We start from the raw sequence: 19891 nt of genomic DNA, 5'->3' as shown, positions 1-19891 counted from the left end.
TTGAATTTTAAAAAGTTAGCATGAAATGAGCATGGCTTTTAAAGTATGTGACTATAATATGTGACTGTTAAATTACTGATAAGAATTGAGTAGAGTTGAACACATTCTTTCTTTCTTGGAATTTCATTAGAAATATAGCCCATGAGTAAAAACACATATTCACAAAAAACTTTAAACAAGTGCATGGTTTCACTCTGATTTAGCAACATTAATCCATATACAGCTAAAACTCTTTGCTGAACAAGAGCCCCAGTCATTATACTTTCTCACAAATGTGCAAAGCATAATGTAAACAAACTGCCTTAAGCCATGTAATATTCTCCCCAGCTCTGAAATCCATACAGAAAGCAGGTGTATATCCAGAAGTAGCAACTTCTAGCAGCTGTTTCCCAAATGCATTCATACCACTTCATATTCAACTGCAAAAACTGAAGCAACTATTAAGACTGCTATACAATCTACATCAGATTATTTTATAATTGAAGCTTCCACACAAAGAGTTCTTAGGAAAATTACTGTGCACAGCCAGGAATTGATTCTGCCATTTATCAGTCTATACCTGAGCAAAAGGTACACATTGCACATTTTCATCACTGAAATCAACAGCATGGGAGAGGACCAGAGTTTATCTCAAGAAGACCTAATTATCTCAAGTTCCTGTGGCCAGAGGTCACACACTACATCACAGTCACGGTGGATTAGATCCAAACCAGTTACCTGCAGTAGCATAGCTTCATGTCAATACCAGCTGTACTATTTCCAGGGCCCATTCAGCTCTAGAAACACTGCCACCAAATCTGGGGAAACCCTAAACTGATAATCTTGCCAGAGACTTGACTGGTGAACACAACTTGACGGTTCTACAGCCAAGCTGAATTCAGCTGGGCTGAGCCACTCCAATTATGCCTTACCTGAGCACAAAGCCTTTGCTGGTTTTAAACCTACTTTGCAACACTGCAATTGCTGGAAGGCTGATTAGCTCCACATGATCTTGCATGAGAGGAACAGCACTGCAACCCACAATAAGACTCCCTGTCCCATATGTACTCAAAGGTGTGTAGAAGACATCAACTACCAGGTGCACAATAACAACTGTTAAGCTCAGGTAGATCCTACTAACCACAGGAAAAGACACCAAATGTTTCAAGATTATCAACACATTCCCAGAGAGCAGATTTTTACACTGACAACTACATTCCAACCATCTAGGATAATACATATGTAGGACTCCAGATGTGGCCAGTTGTCTAATGAGACTTTCAAATGTCCAATACCTAACACTACATAACTGACTGTAACAGGATTATAGCCACTAGGCACTTTTCAAAAGTGTCACCAGCTTTTAAACTTTGTTTTCATTCAGAAATAAATATCAGAACAGGTATCAATAAACAATACTTGATAATTATTTGAACTAACCTGTTGAAGGAGAAATGCAATAATCATCTTCTACTGATTGGCCATACACATCATCATCTTCAAAGTCTATGAAGCAAAAACAGCAAGATTAATCTGCACAATTTCTAAATAATACTACAATTCAAAGCATAGGTTTTGCACAAGGTTTTATGAAATAATGCATTTCCTGTATTCCAGAAATAATGCATTTCCTGTATTTGAGTGAGGTTCTGTTTACTTACCTAGGAGAGAAATAACCTTCCAAGTGCCAATAACAGAATTTTCTTACAATAATACAATTTAACATTTAATAGTCTATTCACTAGGCTGAAAATTTCCAAGAGCTACCATACTTCACACCTCCTCCTTCAGCAGCTCCTTGGCCCTCACAGACTAAGTCTAACTTTCTACATTCCACAAATCTTTACCCATGGCACTTCTCTTGATATTTTTGCTTGACCTCTCAGTGTTCACCCCAGACAGGCAGTTCAATTACTATTTCTACTTCAACAACTCAGGATCAGCATTTCTGCTCCATTCCTATGCATTTCTCACCTTTCTTCTCTATTTTATGCTCACACCCATCCACCTTTCAAATGAAGTTCAGCGAAGCAAAAAAAATGAATTCACAATTCCCTTTGAATATGCAAAGTTGTTTCAGGCAAAAAACAAGTATCTTAAACAGTTACTTAAAGATAAAAATATTCTTTCCTCAGGAAAAAAAAAGGCATCAAGAAATACAAAGAGTAAGTTATGCACCTTTGTCTCCAAAAATGAATCCCAGTATTATGCCAATCTTAAAAAATACTGTAATTTTCACTAAGTAATAATGAAATACATGAAAAAAGTAACAAACTATTATTAAAGACACTACTGCACTTGGCAGCTTCACAAGTAACATCTATTCTTTATTGCTCTAAAAGACAGACCACAGCATGCACTGACCATAAAAATTAGAATTTAAAAATTACATAAATTACAGAGAACAGAGTAGAAGCTACTCTGTAGAAGCATTCCAGCTGTAGTGTCAAGATATCTGCAGATGGAATATCACATTTGGTTATGATCACAATATCTCAGAAAGGAGAGGGGGGAAAAAATGGAACATGGTCAAATAAAGACCAGAAGACCTAAGGCCTCAGAAGTCTGCCAATGAAAGGAAACCAAAAAATACTAAGCTAAATATTTAGCTTAGAAATGCAACTCATATTTGGGCATTACAGAACCACATGCAGCATAAAAAAAACCATACTGCATTTAATAGTGAAGAAGACACAAAGTCTATTTCATTTGGGCCATAAATGATTCTGTGTGACTACACAAGAAACGTGTGGTACAAGGGTAAAGACCTGACACGTAACCTCACAGTCATGTTTCCAATAGCAAAAAGGAACTTAATAGCTACAGCAAATTACTGAGCATCTCAGCAAACTCATTACAAGAGTCTGATGAGTGTATCAACACTGAAATTAACTATGCATTGCACACTCAACTTCTCAAAAGCCAGCGACTCAGCTGAAATCAACATTTCAACCAATCTGTGATGAAAAATGGTCTCTAGAGGATGAAAAAATCAAGCAGTAAAATTCCCAGTCTAGTTCGGGATTTTGCCTATATTAGGTAAATTTACACTAGCAGAAATTTCAAGGTGGGAACACACAGCCAGCACAGCTCACATGAAATTACAACTTCCAAGAAATTCCAGTATCAGAGTGCAAGACCCAATTTGTACTACTATAATACATAAAAACCGTCTGAGTCTGTTCACTCAACAGAAGACCAGGGACAGGCTGAAGCATTTCTTGCATTTTTTTAATAATCTGACAAAGTGAAGCAACAAAATTGCTGCTCTCACAAAAGGGCTCTTTAATATGAATGGGAAGTGTGTCCATTTCTCCACAACCCAAGCCAACAAAAATACTTTCAAGGAAAAAAAAATTTACTCTGAATTATGGTTTGTGTAAGTTAATGGGCCCAGGGCACAAAGAAAGCTGCAGTATTGCAGGCACAAGCCAAGTTCTTATGGAAGAACTCCTTCATTCTACACAAGAAGTGTAAGTAAAATGAGACAGGTGCCTGAAAAAGAGATTAATCCCTAATTGCACAACTCCATCGTTAAGAATTACATTTCTTCCTCAAGTAACAGCTGTTAACGCCTATCTATCAACATCAGCAACACTTTGTTAGAGTTGGGCCGTGAATACAAATTTTTAAGTTTTTCAAGACTAAAGATGGATAGATTCAACCATACTGAGGCTTTTTTCAAGTCAGCGCCGCTATTAAAAAGCAGAGTCAATTTGGGCAGCTCAAGGCAATGCAGCTGTGGCTCGAACCCCGTACCAAGGGCACGCTCTCCCCGTGCGGAAGCTCCCGGGAGCCCCTGGCAGCAGCAGCAGGAGGTCCTGGACGGCAGAGCGGCCACGTGTACCCGACCCTCCCCACTCGAGCGGGAAACGGGCCGGGAACGGGGCGGGGAGAGGCCTCGCCCGGAGCCCCGTCCAACCCCCGCCGAGGGGAGGTGAGGGGGCGGCTTTTCCCCTCCCACCGCCCCTGACAGCCCCCCCCGGGCCCTCCCCTACCGCCGTGCGAGCCCCGCCACACCCTCCTGCCCGCGGCCACCGGCCGGCCGATGGCAGGGGCACCGGCCGGGGAGCGTGGAGGGACCGGCAGCTGCGGCGGGCTCCGCAGCTCTGCCACCAGCACCTGCTCGCCATAACCGCTACCTTCGTCGTAGTTATATCCTCGGACGTTCCTGTGCCGGGACATGACGGCGACGGCAGCGGCCTCGCTCGCTCGCCCGCCCGCCCGCAGTGACGCTGGCGCGGCCGGCCTAGGTCGCCATGTTGAAGTACGGCGGCGCCTGGCGGAATCCCCTCTTGCACAGGCGCGCGGGGCGCCGCTTCCGCCCTCGTGCGCTGCTGCGCCTGCGCACTGCCCGTCCCGCCTGGCTCGGGCCGCGCGGGGCCGGGGGCGGCTCTCGGACGTGCTCGCGCCCCGCCCTCGCGGCGGCCCCGGCTGAGGCGGCCCGGGGGGAGCGCCGGGCCTGGCGGGGCAACCTGCGAGTGACGGCTGGGGGCGGCACCTGGGGCTGAGGCGGGGCTGCCGTGGTGGAGAGCAGCCGGAGTTTGGTGTCCGTGATCTTGGAGGCCTCTTCCAGCCTGAATAAAAGTTGCTGTGATTCTGCAGGGTCTAGCAGCATAGAGTCTGTAGTAGCTGTCTGTTTAGAAATGTGAGTTACAAGGAAAATCTAGATAGGAGATGGCCCATTTTCCATCAGTGTTTGATTCAAGACAAAAATGGGAAGTTTTACATGCACTCATTGTAAGCAAGTGCTTTAAAGCTTATTCAAAAACAGTTGCATCATTGATGAAAAGGGAGCATTCTGTATAGGCCTAAATTAACTTATCTAAACACACTTGAAGTAAGTGTCTGTGATCTGTGTAGCACCACAGGATCAAGGTTTTAAGTACAAGGCCTTTGTCAGTCCTTGATCTGAAACACCTCCAGTTGACCTGGCTTTTTGGTGATGAGCAGCCATTACAATCCAGGGACTGACTAGTGGCCAGGCTTAAATGAGCTGCTGTGGGTAAATGCAAGCTGTAATAATTTGGGTTGCTGTTGGCAGTGTTAAGAAGCAAAATGTCAAAGCATTAGGCCCCATGGAGCCTCGATCTGACTACACTGGCACATTACTGTGACACTTCCTAATGCCGAGTTTCAGCCTGCAGGGGCATTGCACTGCCAAGGGTTTGGATAACCAATGAATGTCCCTGCAGCTGCTCCTCTTGCTGGGGCAGACAGGGAAGGACAAGCAGACAAGACCTTTAGCTCTAGTGAGAAAGGGAGTTGGGATAGAAATCCCAATTCATGAGCTCCAGCTCTGACAGAATCTGTTTCTGTGTCTGCCAACCCAGTTGTTTCCCAGATACCTGCCTTCATCTGTGGGCTCTGGAGCTGCTAGGCAGATGACACCATTAATATTTCTAACGTCAGGTGTCTTCATCTTTAAGACCTTCAGTAATTATTTACCATCTTTTCACCCAGTTCTGAAAATACCAGAAATCGAGTCCCCCTCCAGCCACCTGCATGCTCCAGGTGTCCTCTGACACACCAGCACACAGCCACACATCCCTACAAATACACATGCCCTGCTTCTGTACCTGCCACCTAACTATTGTCTTGTCCTTGCCCACATGCCAAAATTGTCACTATCTGCCACTCCACATCCTTCCTGGTCACTGCCAGGGGCAGGGAGTATTAACCATAAGCCAAAAGTTTTTGTTCATATACAAATAGTATGCAAAGTTGCAGATTGTTTCCTTATATTATTTGCATATTTCTAACTAATTTCTACAGAGAAGGACATGTGGCTGAGCAGGTTTAGGCTCTATATAATGACTTCCGTATGGTGCTAGGATTAAAACAGAATTGGAAACAAAGATTTCTGGTAAATACTGGTGTCTTGTTGACCTTTAGTGTCCCAAATGTTCTCTGCAGCAGAGGTTTCACAGTAGTTGTGCTAATCCTTATCTGTCCTAGTCTCTTGACATGAGTCAAAGACACAAAAGTGGAGACTTGCTATCATCCATTATTACTACAGCCAGGGTAGCACACTTCTAAATTCAAAACCTGATTCCAGCATCTGCTTTCTGAGCCTTCAGTAACTTGAGACACTATATCACTACAACTATAGAGCATCCTGCCAGTCTGCCTCCAACAGCTTTACTTTGGAAAAGATGCACTTTCCAACCTCAGAAATTACTTCAATCCCATTTTTCAAGTGTTAAAATCTCCAGTAAATATTAATCATGTACATTTAGCTTTTTTTTTTCTTTCAGGTAGAGACAGTTCTCATTTCTCACACCTGACCATTGTGTTGTAAAGATATTTCTTTTATCCTCCTTATTGATGCTTTTTACATAAATCACCAGCTGCTTATCAAATAATAAATTTTTCATGTTTGAATTTTTTTCATTACTTCTCTTGATTTTCAGTGACTGTGACCTCCACAGATACGATGCTCATTTCATTTTCTTGATAGTCAAATGCAACATTGTTTTCAAGATTTCAAAATTAGTTCAAAACAGGAAAATAAATAACAGTTGTAAAATATAAAGGTGAATATAAGGGTAAGCCAAATGGAGGAGATGATATACTATGTAGTCTTTCCATGGCATTAACAGTGAACTTGAAAAGTTGCTATTTTTCTTCCTTTAAAGTGTAATAGGCTATATCATACAAGACATAAGGAAAAAAGAACCCGAAAACAACAATTTCTTACAGGAGCACAATTTCTTCATATTATTTCATATTTCATACATAGTATCTTCAAAGAGTCATAAATACACTGTGATTATTCCTTGCCTTTTCTTAACTCTGAGACATATGTAAATGTTTTAGGGAAAGATATCCAAGAAGTAATAGGCTTTTGTTCTCAAGCCCTAGCTATAGCTCAGTTAGTGCTACTTGTGCATGAATGCAAGGTTCATGAAAAGTATTCATCTGATAGCAAAGCAGTCTTCTATAACTAAACATTATTCCTTCAGCAGCCATTAAAGCACCATCAGAGAACCCTGTCAGTCTGGCTCCAGCAGCTCTGACTGAGGAATGACTAACCAGGTCACTTCTGGCATTCATTTCCTTCCTGCCCACTGAGATTATATATTACTTTAAGGTGTGTGCCTTAAGAAGTGTACTAAGATCACTGGTCTCAATCCAGGTGGCAGCATTTCTGGTAATTCTCTTTTTTTCAGCAATCTGCTGGGCACTCCCAGCCCCAGCACTATGAATTTTTTTTTTGTAACTGTAAGAATCAGTTAATAAAATGCTTAAGAATTTCATTTTAGCTAAGTAGAAAGTCTTTCGTATGATGTTATTTCTTCTTGAAGTGAAGCCAAGCTTTTTAGTAGTTTAGTAGTCTTAGTTACAAAACATTCAGTCTATTTCAATATTGTATAGTCCTTTTAAAGCAAAGTCAAGCAAGGCCTGGTCCAGGAAAAAAAGAGCATAATTCCAGATATTTTACCACGCTGCCAGGTGTGGTAAGTTAAGTTAAGTTCTAAAACATAGATTGTCAAGGTCAGTAAACACATTTCCAGCTGCTAAATGATCTGACTAGCTCAAAAGAACTGCAGCCAGTAAATACATGTCTGCTTTTGTCTAAAATGATGCCATGTAGTCAGAAGCTGATTTAAAAGTTAGAAAACAAAGAGTATTAATAAATTATCATTTTGTACATATGGTAAATAGCAAGTGTCTCCAATTTTCCACAGTATGAATGAGCTTGTTAAATATATTTATTATTTCTTTGGGAATGGATCAGTGCAGAACAACAAGTTTCACATATGAGTGATTTATGTTAAGTCGAGACCTTAGACAGTTTCAGCAGGATCTATTAACAGCTAAGTTAGATGGCAGCTGATGGCAAATGGTAATGCATTGGCAATTCAGTCTTTAAAAGTGACCTAATTGTATAGTTTAACATAGAATCATTAAAACTTGAAAAGACCTTTACAATTATTGAGTCCAATCCAACCATAAACCTAACACTGCCAAGTCGACCACATTTGTGTTCCTCACAAGTATGTAAACTTCCTGTTACAATAGGAAATAAAATATTTCAGTGGCTTTAGGTGAATCTATGCTTTCTGTAACACTTTGGTTTCAATCCCAAATTCCCTTGTCACCCTGCTGCCTCCCTGCTGGCTCTCAGACTGCTTCACATCTGCAGTGACCCAAATACAGGGCCAGAAAAGGAAGTTTAGTCTCTGCAAGGAGGGGAACTGCCTTGAACCACACAGCTGGGACAGAAGGAGTTCAAATTTGAGCATGGTTGCCAAGGGCATGGTAGCTAAAGCCACTGTGAAGTACTCAATGAAAAACTATTATCTATTGGTTTTACCCCTAAATAAAAACAATATTTTATTACAACAGAATGGCATTCACAGTTGGTCTATGAAGTTTATTCTTGGTACAGAGAGAGATAAGTGATGAAAATCACTGGGGGTATGGGAAATATCTTACATGAAGAAAGATGAAAAGGACTAAGAGTTTGTCTTACAGAGAAGATGTATAAAATGGAACATGACCAAAGTTTATACTAGGAGTGGCTCAGAAATAACCATCAGGGTTTTTTTGTCATAGCAACAGCTTTTCTCAATTTCCTTGAAAGAAGGCTAATTTTAAACTGATAAAAGTAGACAATTTTCATTCAGCACAGAATTAGACTACAAAGTTCATGAGCAAGATAAATGATCATGGTTAAAAAATTTGGCAAGATTCAAACAGTTTACATCCTTGTGTAGATGACAAGAATACTTAAACATGATCACAGTAAATATTTAAAGTCTATATAAAATTCTGCGAGGTATTAAAATTTCCATGTTAGAGATTCCATCTGCTTTTCTTGTTACAAGTGACAGGATAAATTAAGGGAACTGCAGACCTAATAAAGAGGCAAAAGAGAAGGCTGTCATTATGACTTGGTTGTATATGATGCACGTGTCCACGCTAATGCAATTTATAGTGACACATACACATATTTATAGTGCATATAGGCAGCATTCTGTTGTATGTGATTATATACATCAATTTATCAAGCACTTAAAAAAAATTGTCATGGATCCTGGCTACTACCATAAACTGTGACTTCATCAATTTGTATGTAATGACTGGACATAGAGACGCAATCAAGCTTTCAGTAAGAGCAGTGAGACCTTTTTCTACTGCATCTGTAGGAAAAAAACACCAAAGTGAACTTAGATCCTGGAAAATGTCTTTTGAGAGACATTGCACAATTCTGCAAATCAAAGCAGGGCAAATACAGTTTGAGAAGTCCATAGCTTTCCTGTATAGAGTAATTCATGACACAAATCTGACTGGGACATTCCACTACTGATCTCTTCTTATACATTTTAAATAAAGAACAAATGCTGACACATGTGTGCTTCTGGGAGGCACAGCAATACTTAGCTTCTTGGGAAGACAGCTTGTTAAAGTCTAAGAATTATGTTAGAATTACTCTGATTTTGTTTTCTGTGTTCTGCACTTCTACATTTTTGGGACCTGCCTTTGACATACCCAGCTGTATATTTTGGGCCACTGAGTCAAGGAAACCCCCTGTACTTGCCTCTCTCAGAAATCCACTACCTCCATGGTTATTCTGAGTCACATTTCTTCCCACGAGACTCAGTATTAAATCTGTAAAACTGGGATGCATCGGGTTGAAGTGATTTATGTGGTGTTATTAAGTGTGTCAGGGAGCATAATTCGATGAATAAGAAACGTGGCTTCATTCAGACTGATACTATATGTCAGTCTTTGACTTAAGTCTTTTGTTTCCTCTCCCCCCAAAAATTTCACTTTCAAAGGGTGATTCTTCAAGAAATTATGAAGTCCCTCTTTATCTCTCAAATGATTCTCATGTACTGCACACTGAAGAATCCCGTAGAAGGTATTGCTAATTTGTCTTGCAATCACAGGATATAATGCACTTCAGATGCTTTTTTCATTGCTCTTTTTTGGCTTAATCATCATATTTGGTGTCTCCTAGAGTCAAATGCAGTCCTGCAGAACAAAGCAGTGACTCTAGCAGAAATCTTGCACAATAATATCCCTTTAGTTCCATTTTTTCTTATCTGATAACCAGAAACTACTTAACAAGATGCTCATTTACTATCTAGTTTGTTTCACATGTTTAAAGTATGAAATTCTATCATTTGCTACTAGAACAATGTCCTATCTTCCAGGAGCTAATCTTTAATGGCAGATGCCCTGTCTTAAATGTATAAATCTATGAGAAAACCGATCTGATAAAAATTTATGCCTGCAAAATGATGATTCACTTATATCAATGTACTTGTCACTCAGACCTTAAAAAAAAAAACATAATACCACAGAATTGGGTGGGTGCTTAAAATATGCAAGACCTCGATAATAGGAAAACATTAGCCACAAAGTGTAAAGGAGAAATACCAATTAAAAAATAAAATTACCAATCCAAAGTTTCCAAGTTTGTACACTGTCTCTTATGATCAGCAGCATGTAAGCTTTTAGTCTTAGGGAGCTGCAGCAGCTACCTCATGGGTGACAGCATGATTTCAGTTTAACTGGAGATACCTTACTCATCTCCCCAGTTTTCGTATCTGTGCTTTATAAAAGCAAACATGGCTTAGACCTTATGAATCAATATTTTAATACTGGTGTCCAAAGATGAACTGATGTGGCTGTTCTAATTAAACATCATGCTACCTCCAAAAAACTCATCAGAAAAGAATATTGTCTTAGTTTCTAAGCTCTGAGGACAGGCTAACTATATAAATATTTGCTTAGTGTGCTTAAAATTATAATTGTTTGATATTATTTTGTTGCTGATTGCAGATGTGGTGGACTTCATCTTTGTATTGGACTCCATGTGTTTTATGTTTGTATCCACTGAATGAATTCCCTGAAAGACACAATAGCATTGCAGTGTAAGCCAAATTCAGTTATCATTAATTTTTTTCCCCAAACCATGAAAGGACACAATGGTTCTTTCTGTCTCTCTGCTATGGATAAAATATTTTCCCACAATACTTCATCCTGGTACCTTGTAGCAATCATTCCTGCAGACAATACCTGTCTAACACCAGAGGCTAACACCTCTTACAATATCAACTACAACATCTTGGAATGGAGGAGATCCCTGCAGCAACAGAGTCTCTCTTTGCCGTGCACTCATGGAAAAAAAGTTGAAACTTAATTTCCCTTCTACGTTAGTAATTTTTGTGGAGGCTTTTGTGGGGGGAGAGGTTTGCAAACTTTATGAAAGCAAAGTTTATGAAAAAATAATATTCATATATTTAATAATCACAAATGCAGTGGCAAGATGCAAGAGAGGGACTCAAATTAGTGCTCCCTCAGATGAAAAATCATGTAAAAAAATTAATGTTACATGCTCTGTGTGTCTGCAGAGTTTCATATTAGTCATAGTGTGGGCCCAGTGATGGGTCAGAGATATAGAGACAATTCTGGTTACAGCTGTGAAGATTAGTTAGGGGACAACAGATACAGTGCAAAAGAATCCACGTTTCATCTCTTCAAAGCTTGTGGAATAGCTCTTTTATTTGACATAAACTATTCCTGCAGTCTGAAGTATTTAATAGAAATCGTCAAAAGCTATCTACAGTGATTCAACTGATGGTAGGATATTCAGGACTTACTGAACCTCTTCTATTCAGTGCTTAATAATTGACACTCTGCAGAATTTAGAATTAAGTCACTGTCATGTACTTTGCAAGGTATAGAAGTGTATTAAGTGAAATGTAATCAAGAGTACATTTTAATCCTTTAGCAATAAATTTAGTAACAAAATGTCTACTTGCCACTAAGAACCCTTATTCTGGTGAAGCATTAGATGGATGCATCAGAAATTTGCTGGATTTAAAAAATTTGAAGTTATAATTTATAGCTATGAAGCAATGCCAGCCCCCTGTATTGATCACATAATTCTGTTAAAGGAAAGTTTAGAATGATTGGAAATGTTATTATCACAATGAGTAAGGGCAGCCTTTGCAATAGTAACAGAAAAATATTCCTACTTCAGTTCATCTGTGGTCCTGAGGAAATCCACATTTCATTCCCAATAAAAGTTACAGCAGAATGCTACTAATACTGTCTAACTACAAGAAACTGGTCATCTTTTTATAAAAATTCATTTGTTGGCCTGGTCCAAATCTTCAGGAAGTCAATAGAGATAATTGGATTTGCTTTCATGAATCAAAGTGACTCTAACCAGACCAACAAAATATACAAATAAGGGAATTTTGATAGAACAAAAGCACAAAATTTTACATTGGGTTCCAGTGGAGTAAATTGTATTGGATACCCTATTACTGCTAGAGAAACCATGAGCTGAGCAACAAAAGATAATAATAATAGGTATAGCAAATTTCTTATCTATGTTCTCAGGCAGTGAGAAAATGTCAATGGATGTTATCTGTGGAGATACAAGATCATATTTTTTTAAAAAGTGAAATATAGCAAAGAGGAGGCAAATAACCAAGGGCCCCTTTGAGCCTGAGGAGGTGGGAGAGGAGCACTGGAACCAGCCAGTCCTGAGCCTTTATTTGACCAAAGGAGAAGGCATCAAATGAGTTCTGCTAAGGACCAAGAAACTCAGCTGGGTCCATGGACTCCTGATTGTAGGGGCCTTAGTCAGGGGAAATATCTTGTGTTTTGCTGCTTGGTAGGGTTTGCATTTCAGGTAATGAACTCTTCCTGAGAGAAGGGCATTAAAGAGACCTGGGCATGGTACTGGGTTTTTTTCCTAGGCAGGTGAGGAAACCTGCCAGTTTACAAAATTACAGGCACTTAGCAACTACTATGTGCTTGTATGAGCACTTCACCTTGCAGTAAAGACATGACCATTTCCAGTATTTTAAAGCAGACTTGACATATTATATTTGAGTGCACATCAAGAAAACATCACTTCTCAAAACAAAGAGGAAAAAAGTGGTGTTTTGCAATCAATTGATTTGAAAATTTTAAGAAAACTTCTTGTTTGTTGAAAAGTCACTATTCTTCAATGAAAAAAAAGTTTGTCTCAGGCTGTAGGCTGTTTGGAAAAACAATTATCTGTATTTTTTCCTGTATTTTTACCCTACTGAGAACAGCATGATTCTTCTCCAGAAATGACACACAAGAGCAATAGCAGTAAAACATTGGTATCTCAAAGATGAAAATAAACGCACACACATGTATTTATGACCAGTCAAAATACTGTCAAGGTATTGGAAGTCCGTTTGTAAGTCTTATAGCAGATTTGCATTTGTACACATTACATGACTTCTGTAGGCTCCTGAAATAAATTAATGTTGTACAAATGAGCATCATTGCTTTACTCCACAGACACTTTTATTGTGATTACACATTAAGTTTACAGGATTTAAAACATTCACTTTATAACCTGTATGCAACTACCATATATTTCTAAAAAAATTCTGTTCAGGTATAGACCCAGAGGAACTGATTTTTCTCTCTTTTATGTCATGCTCTCATTCTGAAAAGAATCCTAAGCTATGTGTGAAATAGTAGAAAACTCTATTACTTACCAATGTAAATTAAAGAACCCATGGTTAGTCACACTGGTTCGAAGCTTCCAAGGCACAAAATGAGCAATTGAAATCTTGTTGAGATGTTTTTCTGTTGTTAATAGCAAGGGAGAAATCAATCAATTGAGAATGGAGGGCAAAAATATAGCCATAATAAAGATATATACATGTCTGGTCGGCTGTCTGTCTCTGCCCGGACACGGGTAGGATGGTTCTGGGGCGGCCCGTGCTTCAAAGGATGAGTCTGGACTCTTCAGTTTCTTGGTCTTCAGATTGTTTATTGTTTCTTATCTACAAAATTTTCATTCTGCCCAACAGAGGTCTGACCTGCAAGGCAGCCAAGGGCACTCTGACCACCCACGGGGTGGTCGTGTCTTTTTATACTAAAAACTACGTATATCATATTTACCTTTATTTCCCAATACCTTTCACCCATATTAGCAAGTGCACCTTTACCATAAACCAATCCCCAAGTGCCAACATCACCACAGAAGATGAATGACAAGAAGAAGAAAGAAGAAGGACGAGACACGCCCTGATCCCTCCATCTTGTCTCCATAACCCCCCTATACCAAAAACCCTAAAATCTATATTTCACCCTGTAATTATATCTTTCTTGCACCCTTCACTCCCAAGTGACTCTCACATCCTCAAACAGGTGTCACCTCCTTAGAAGGATCAAAATCAAGCCACCAGACGCGCCTGGCAACATTCCAGGATTTCCGAGCCCCCAAGGGTTCTCTCGGTAACTCTGGACATCCGGAGTGATGTGCTGAGTTCCCACATATACACAAAGAAAGGAAAATAATAATTGAGGAAAGTCAAAATGATTGCATATAATTCTTTCAGCATGGGCAAAATCTGTAAAACTAGGTCCACATTCAGTTTTACCCAAACAGATTGCTAATCTTTATGCTATCCTGTCTCTGGAAGCTAAATTTGTCTCTTATAGTACTTTGCACCAGCAACAAAAAGCAAAACACAGACAGACCTTCAATATAGTTTAAATGTGACCTCTGCATCAGCAGTATTGATGAGAAAGTTTTAGCTGGTGAAAAGGTGAATGTGTTGCTTTTATGTAAAAAGTTTTATTTCATAAGTATGCTCAAACAAACAATCTGTTCCCGTTATAAGCAATGTGACTATTTATAGTCTGAGCCTAATACAGACATAACACACTTGACTGTGAACAGTAAATACTTTGTGAGGGTTAGAAAGTGAAAAAAGAGCTGCTTGCAGGCACTACCACATGGTGTACAGCTGAGAACGACAGTGCAACATCTGCAGATTCCCACAGGATGTGTAATTCTTGTTATTTCAGGGTCTCATCCAATTTATTTGACAGTATTGTAAGATTCACATAAAGATGAATTGATTTTGGTCCTTAGCTTGTCATGTAAAATACTGGCTAAATACAAAGTTTATATTTGGATAAGTGAAATAAAATCTTCCTATTCCTGCACCCTGAATAAGCACTTTCACCTTGTTTAAGATCATTCCAAAAATAACAGGAAGCAGGCAGGTAATAGGTACTATCTGGCCTAGCATTATAATTGCAGCCCCAGGCAAGAAGGGAATAATGGATTCTTCTATACACATTTTCTCCACAACCAGATCTTCAAGGAAAAGGGACAATTGTAATAATAAAGAATCCAAATCTTTAAAAACCTTTTAAAAGCAAATTGATTAAATCATCACTTTAAAAATCAATCATTTCTACCAGTTCTATGCAGCACAGACATAGTTCCTTACTCTGTTTCTCTTCTTTACTTGAGGGATAAATGTCTAATGAAAAACAAAGTATAGAGAGACTTGTATAACCACAGGTCAGCAGATGAGTGAAGAAAAGTAAGCTTGTGCTTAAAAATGTAGATCTCAGTTGCCAGAGTGTTCAAATTGTAGATTATAATTACTTTTTATTAGGCTTTCTGATGGTAGGAGTTAGGGAAGGCATGAGCTGGGAAGGCATGAGCATCAAGGGAAGCTGTACTGCCATGCTTATTCTGGGGATTGTGTTGTCCATCCATCCATCCATCCATCCATCCATCCATCCATCCATCCATCCATCCATCCATCCAACCATCCTCTGTGAGTATAACCAGCTACTGGTATATTCCCATATGTTGCAAAGCTCTTCTATTAATGGTGTTTGTCGATTTCCTGCTGTTTGTCAGTGACCTTGGCTTCACCCTTAACAACTGCAGTGAGCTCCTGTTCCATGGTACCTGTTTGTACTTCATCAGCCTCTCATGAACTAAACTTAGCCCAGAAGTGCAAGAAGTGAAGCCCAAACTTAACCTTTCAAGTGGCAAAGTGGTTGGAGGTAGAACAACAATGTTGACATGACTCTGTGACTGGAGAGGCAGATGGGATCATGGGAAGAAGCAAGTGTGGCCTTCAGGGATCTGTTTGTCAGGGACACACACACAAAGGTGGGTGATCTGCGGGCAGCTGTGTAACACCATCACCTGAACGGTGCAATCATGGCTTAGGACAGTCCCTTCTGATAAAGGATTATAGCTAAGCCACCATCAGTAAATAAACTTTTTGTATTTTTTAAAGCTATATGCAATAATTGATTCATGGACATGAGAATTCACATGATGATATTTCTCAAAGAGTGCCCCCATTCATCAGTGTAAATTTTTTCTACTGAGCACAAAGTGATTGGTTATGCAATATTAGTGTGACAATTCCTGGGGGGATTTGTACACCATCAACAATAAGGGCTCTATGCTCATCAAATACATGGCCTGCAGATGATCAGTGTCTATGTCTGAGCTCTCAGCTCACACTATCTTGCTAAACTTGTCTGGGCTGAGGAAACTTGTTTTTGCTCTTTCCTGTGGGCCTCCCACTAAGAAACAAAAATTAGTTCATTTCAGTATATCCATCTCTGCTCTCAAAATCCCACCTGGTTCTGAAAAATCAAAATGTCTCCCCTTAAAAAATCCCAAAATGAAACACTGATCTCTGCAAAGACAAGAAAACATTTACAAGAAGGTGAATGAAACCTCTGGCCTGTCTGCAAAAGACAGCAAGTAATTACCAAAAAAACCATGTGATTTGTTTAATTAGAAATACTGCACTTCATTATGCTTCTTTAAACAGCCAGAGAAGACTGTAAGGCTTTTCCTGGTATCAGCAGTGAGAGCTGGAAGACAATACTTTATGTTCATTTATTACCCACACACAAGTTTCTGTTGATTTACAACTTAGTTCCAGCATTCAGTAATAATGGAACTAACTACCTTTAACCTTGAGACAGGTTTCATCTTCACACAAATTATTTACCTGGTTTCTGTGTGAGTTTGTTGTTCCTTTCTGACAAACATTCTTTTCTGTCTTGTCCAGGAGTACAGATCATTTTAAAGATTATAAATCAAGTGTCTAATGTTATCACATAACCTGGCTTGCTACATAAACTATCTGAAGTTCTTATTTGAATTGATTCATGGCTTTTAGATGTACTGTCTTATCCTGATCTCTTGAGTAAATGCTTGAAAGACAGAAAAAGAGGTCGAGGCCTGCAGCCAACAGCCCCTGACCACTCTGTTCTGACTCCCTTTCTACAGCAGGTCTTTTGGACTACATTTATAGCTAAACCAGACTGGAAACTGTGCATTGACCTGGAAAACACATGACATGGCTTAGATTGAAATCCAAAAATCCCCACCACTCCATCCCAACCAGATTTATTTTATCCAGAATTAATGGGAAAGGTTTTTTTAACATGCTGTCCACTTTGGGGTACTCATACATTTTCTGGGATAGTAGGGCTAGTTGTCAAGGATCAAAGTGTGCTAAAACTGTAGAAGTACCAGAAACTGCAGAAGAATTCATCAGTGTGAGTTCTGACCTTGTTTGACTTGCATGTGTAAGAAAAACTCTGTGACCTTTATCTAAGCTTGCAGCCACTGTCTTAGGTTCTTCATCTACAGTTTACTTCTCTGCCATTTGTGCAACACCCCCTCTCCACATACTCCACTCCTCCCATCTATTTGTCTTGACTGCTGAGTATCTAATAAACATAGCACATATACCATAGCCTCAGGATCTCCAAGATGTGTATTCTCATGTTTTCAACCTGCATCCCGGTTCTCGCATATTTTGTTTCCTGTTTATTCTCCCAAGTAAATATGGGGTGTGGTAGCTGTCCTTAAAAGGAGGCTAGCAGCTAGCTGGGCTGTCCTTGCTGAGGAAAAGGACGGGTGTTGTCCATCCCAGGGAAAGTAAAATCTGAGGAAACACTCACAACTGGTGCAATTGAGTGTGGGATCACTGTAATTGTAATGACAAAGCAGCATTTTGAGAATTGAAAATCCTGAGCATGGCTTATTTTGATAGGAGGAGAATTATTCAGGAGAATGAATTATTTTGATCTGAATTATTCTGGTCACAACTCTATACAGTTGTTTTCTGAAGCTGTCTTAGAATCAAACTTGTTTCTGAACTATGAGGTGGAGGGTGGCATATCAAAGCCTACTATGTAGGTTCCTGTTCAGTATGGATTCAAGTATAGTGGTAATTTTTATGGTATTGAATTTCTTCACAGGTTAAGGTAGGCAGAGGAGGCCATTTATTGTTCCCATTAATGTGAGGGGATAATAGAAAGTATTTTTAAATAGTCATCATGCATCTTTTGCTTGGGTTTGTTTTTTTAGTATTTCTCGTGGCTTGGGGGCCTTTCTGGCAGTACCTTTCTTTCAAAAGGTATCATATCCTCTAGGAGAAAGCAGTGATGTGAAAGACCCAGCCCTTCTAGCTGAAGTATTTGAACATTGAAGGACACCTACTAATACCATCCTAGTTTTGTCTGGCTGTTTGGGGAGGAAAGGGAGTTTTTGACTGTTGCTGCCCAATCATAAGTCTTCCCTACGGGTGGTGAGTTTCCTTCTCAGGCAGGTAGCAGGTGTCACTTCCTGCTTCACTCAATATGTCTGAAGGCAGGGAATGAAGTCTTAGGAAAGAAGATGTTCACTCCACTTGAATAAGGGGCAACTCCAAGTAAAAAGACCTTCTGTGGGTACAGCTGCTACTGGGATCACCAGGTAGGATGGGAATGTGAGTTTGGGGATGTTTTATTTAGGAAAGAGCTAAGGAGTAGGAGTCATGGTATGTGATGATATGGTTAGAGCCTCAAATTATCCAAGTGGAGGTAATTGACTTCAGTGCTTCAACTTCTTTATAAAAGCAGCTAATTTTCTTTTCAAATTTCTACACTGGACCTCTGACACTTACACAAAGTCAGACATGATTCATTTAACTTTTGAGACTACTTCAAATATAGATGCAGGTGGCATCATGATAAGTGTTGGATGTCACCCTCTGCAAAATGAGGCTTTTTCAAAACCACAGTCTGCCTTTGTGGTTGTTGTTTTAGAAGCAGCCCTTCAGCTGGTGTTATCACATGATGACACAAACTGTGGGAAATGAGACAGTCAACAGGTGCTAAGAGACCATGAATACTAGAAACAAGAAAAAAGTGAAAAAAAACTAAAGTTAGGCCAAGGAAATACAAAAGTACCAGAAATTTTGAAAAAAAATTTAAGGTAAAACAACACAAGCTAAGAGAATTATAGGTCATTCTGGCTAGATCAGAGGAACTACTGTGTGAGAGTAATATATTTATAGCCCATATCATCATGTGACTGTAAGATTTCCCTGCTCTGTTACATCAGGCTTTCTCTAGGACCAAGAAGGGAAAAAATCTTTGATTTACTGCTCTTTATTTGGAAGGTTTTGTTTGCAACAGTAAAGCCATACAACACTTTGTTGTTTTAGTTGTTGCTTTTTCAGTTGAACCTAGTTTCAGGCCATGGATTCCAGGGTAACCATAGATCTGGGGCAAACGCTGTCCTGGAGCTTTTGAAAAGTTAAAGTAGATACTGTAAGTGAAATGTCATAAATTTTACTTTTCTTTTTTTAACTTGAATTCCTAAGGTGATAAGGAATTGTGTTCAGAGGTCTATCTCTTCCTTTGCATTTCTCCTGCCCCATACCTTCTGACTTCACTGGCCAGTTTCTAGACATTTTAAAATGTGGCAAGTATCTTAAGGATAAATATGATCCTAAGTGCTTCTTGGATGGTACTCTTAGTGGAATACCATCATACATTAATACTGCAGAAGAGCAAAAGGAAGAAGAACTCAGCAGTTCCAATAAATATTTGCCTTGTTGTCCAATGAACCTACACATACTGGCTGACCATAGAGCACATTAATCCTGTCAGGTCAGCCATGAAAAAATTACTGTTGAGACAGGTCAAAATGGCTAAGGTACAAAAGATTCAAATCTGTAGGAAGCCATCAATTCCTTTGCTTATGGAACAACCTATTAATTACACATAAAAAACCTCCCTGCAATCAGAAATATTCAGCATGCAGTAAGCTATTCAATAAGCA

At 39.4% G+C, this 19891-nt stretch overlaps 1 protein-coding gene across 2 annotated transcripts in view; it reads right to left on the bottom strand.

The window, feature by feature from the left end:
- HBS1L (HBS1 like translational GTPase) overlaps positions 1-4226 on the bottom strand; it is a 58955-nt gene extending 54729 nt beyond the window's left edge. The window contains exons 1-2 of one of the 2 annotated variants that reach the window (XM_054514256.1): positions 4122-4226; positions 1420-1485 (exon numbers count right to left, since the gene is read on the bottom strand). In XM_054514256.1, the coding sequence (XP_054370231.1) occupies positions 1420-1485; positions 4122-4164 (109 nt within the window). In that variant the 5' untranslated portion in view covers positions 4165-4226. The remainder of the gene's footprint in view (positions 1-1419; positions 1486-4121) is intronic. The other variant, XM_036379878.2, reaches the window with a different exon arrangement.
- Between the last annotated feature and the right edge of the window lie 15665 nt (positions 4227-19891).

The sequence above is a fragment of the Molothrus ater genome, chromosome 3 (assembly GCF_012460135.2).
Source record: "Molothrus ater isolate BHLD 08-10-18 breed brown headed cowbird chromosome 3, BPBGC_Mater_1.1, whole genome shotgun sequence".
NCBI lineage: Eukaryota > Metazoa > Chordata > Aves > Passeriformes > Icteridae > Molothrus > Molothrus ater.
The sequence above is the reverse complement of the archived record's forward strand: the minus strand, read 5'-3'. Positions and strand labels throughout refer to the sequence as shown.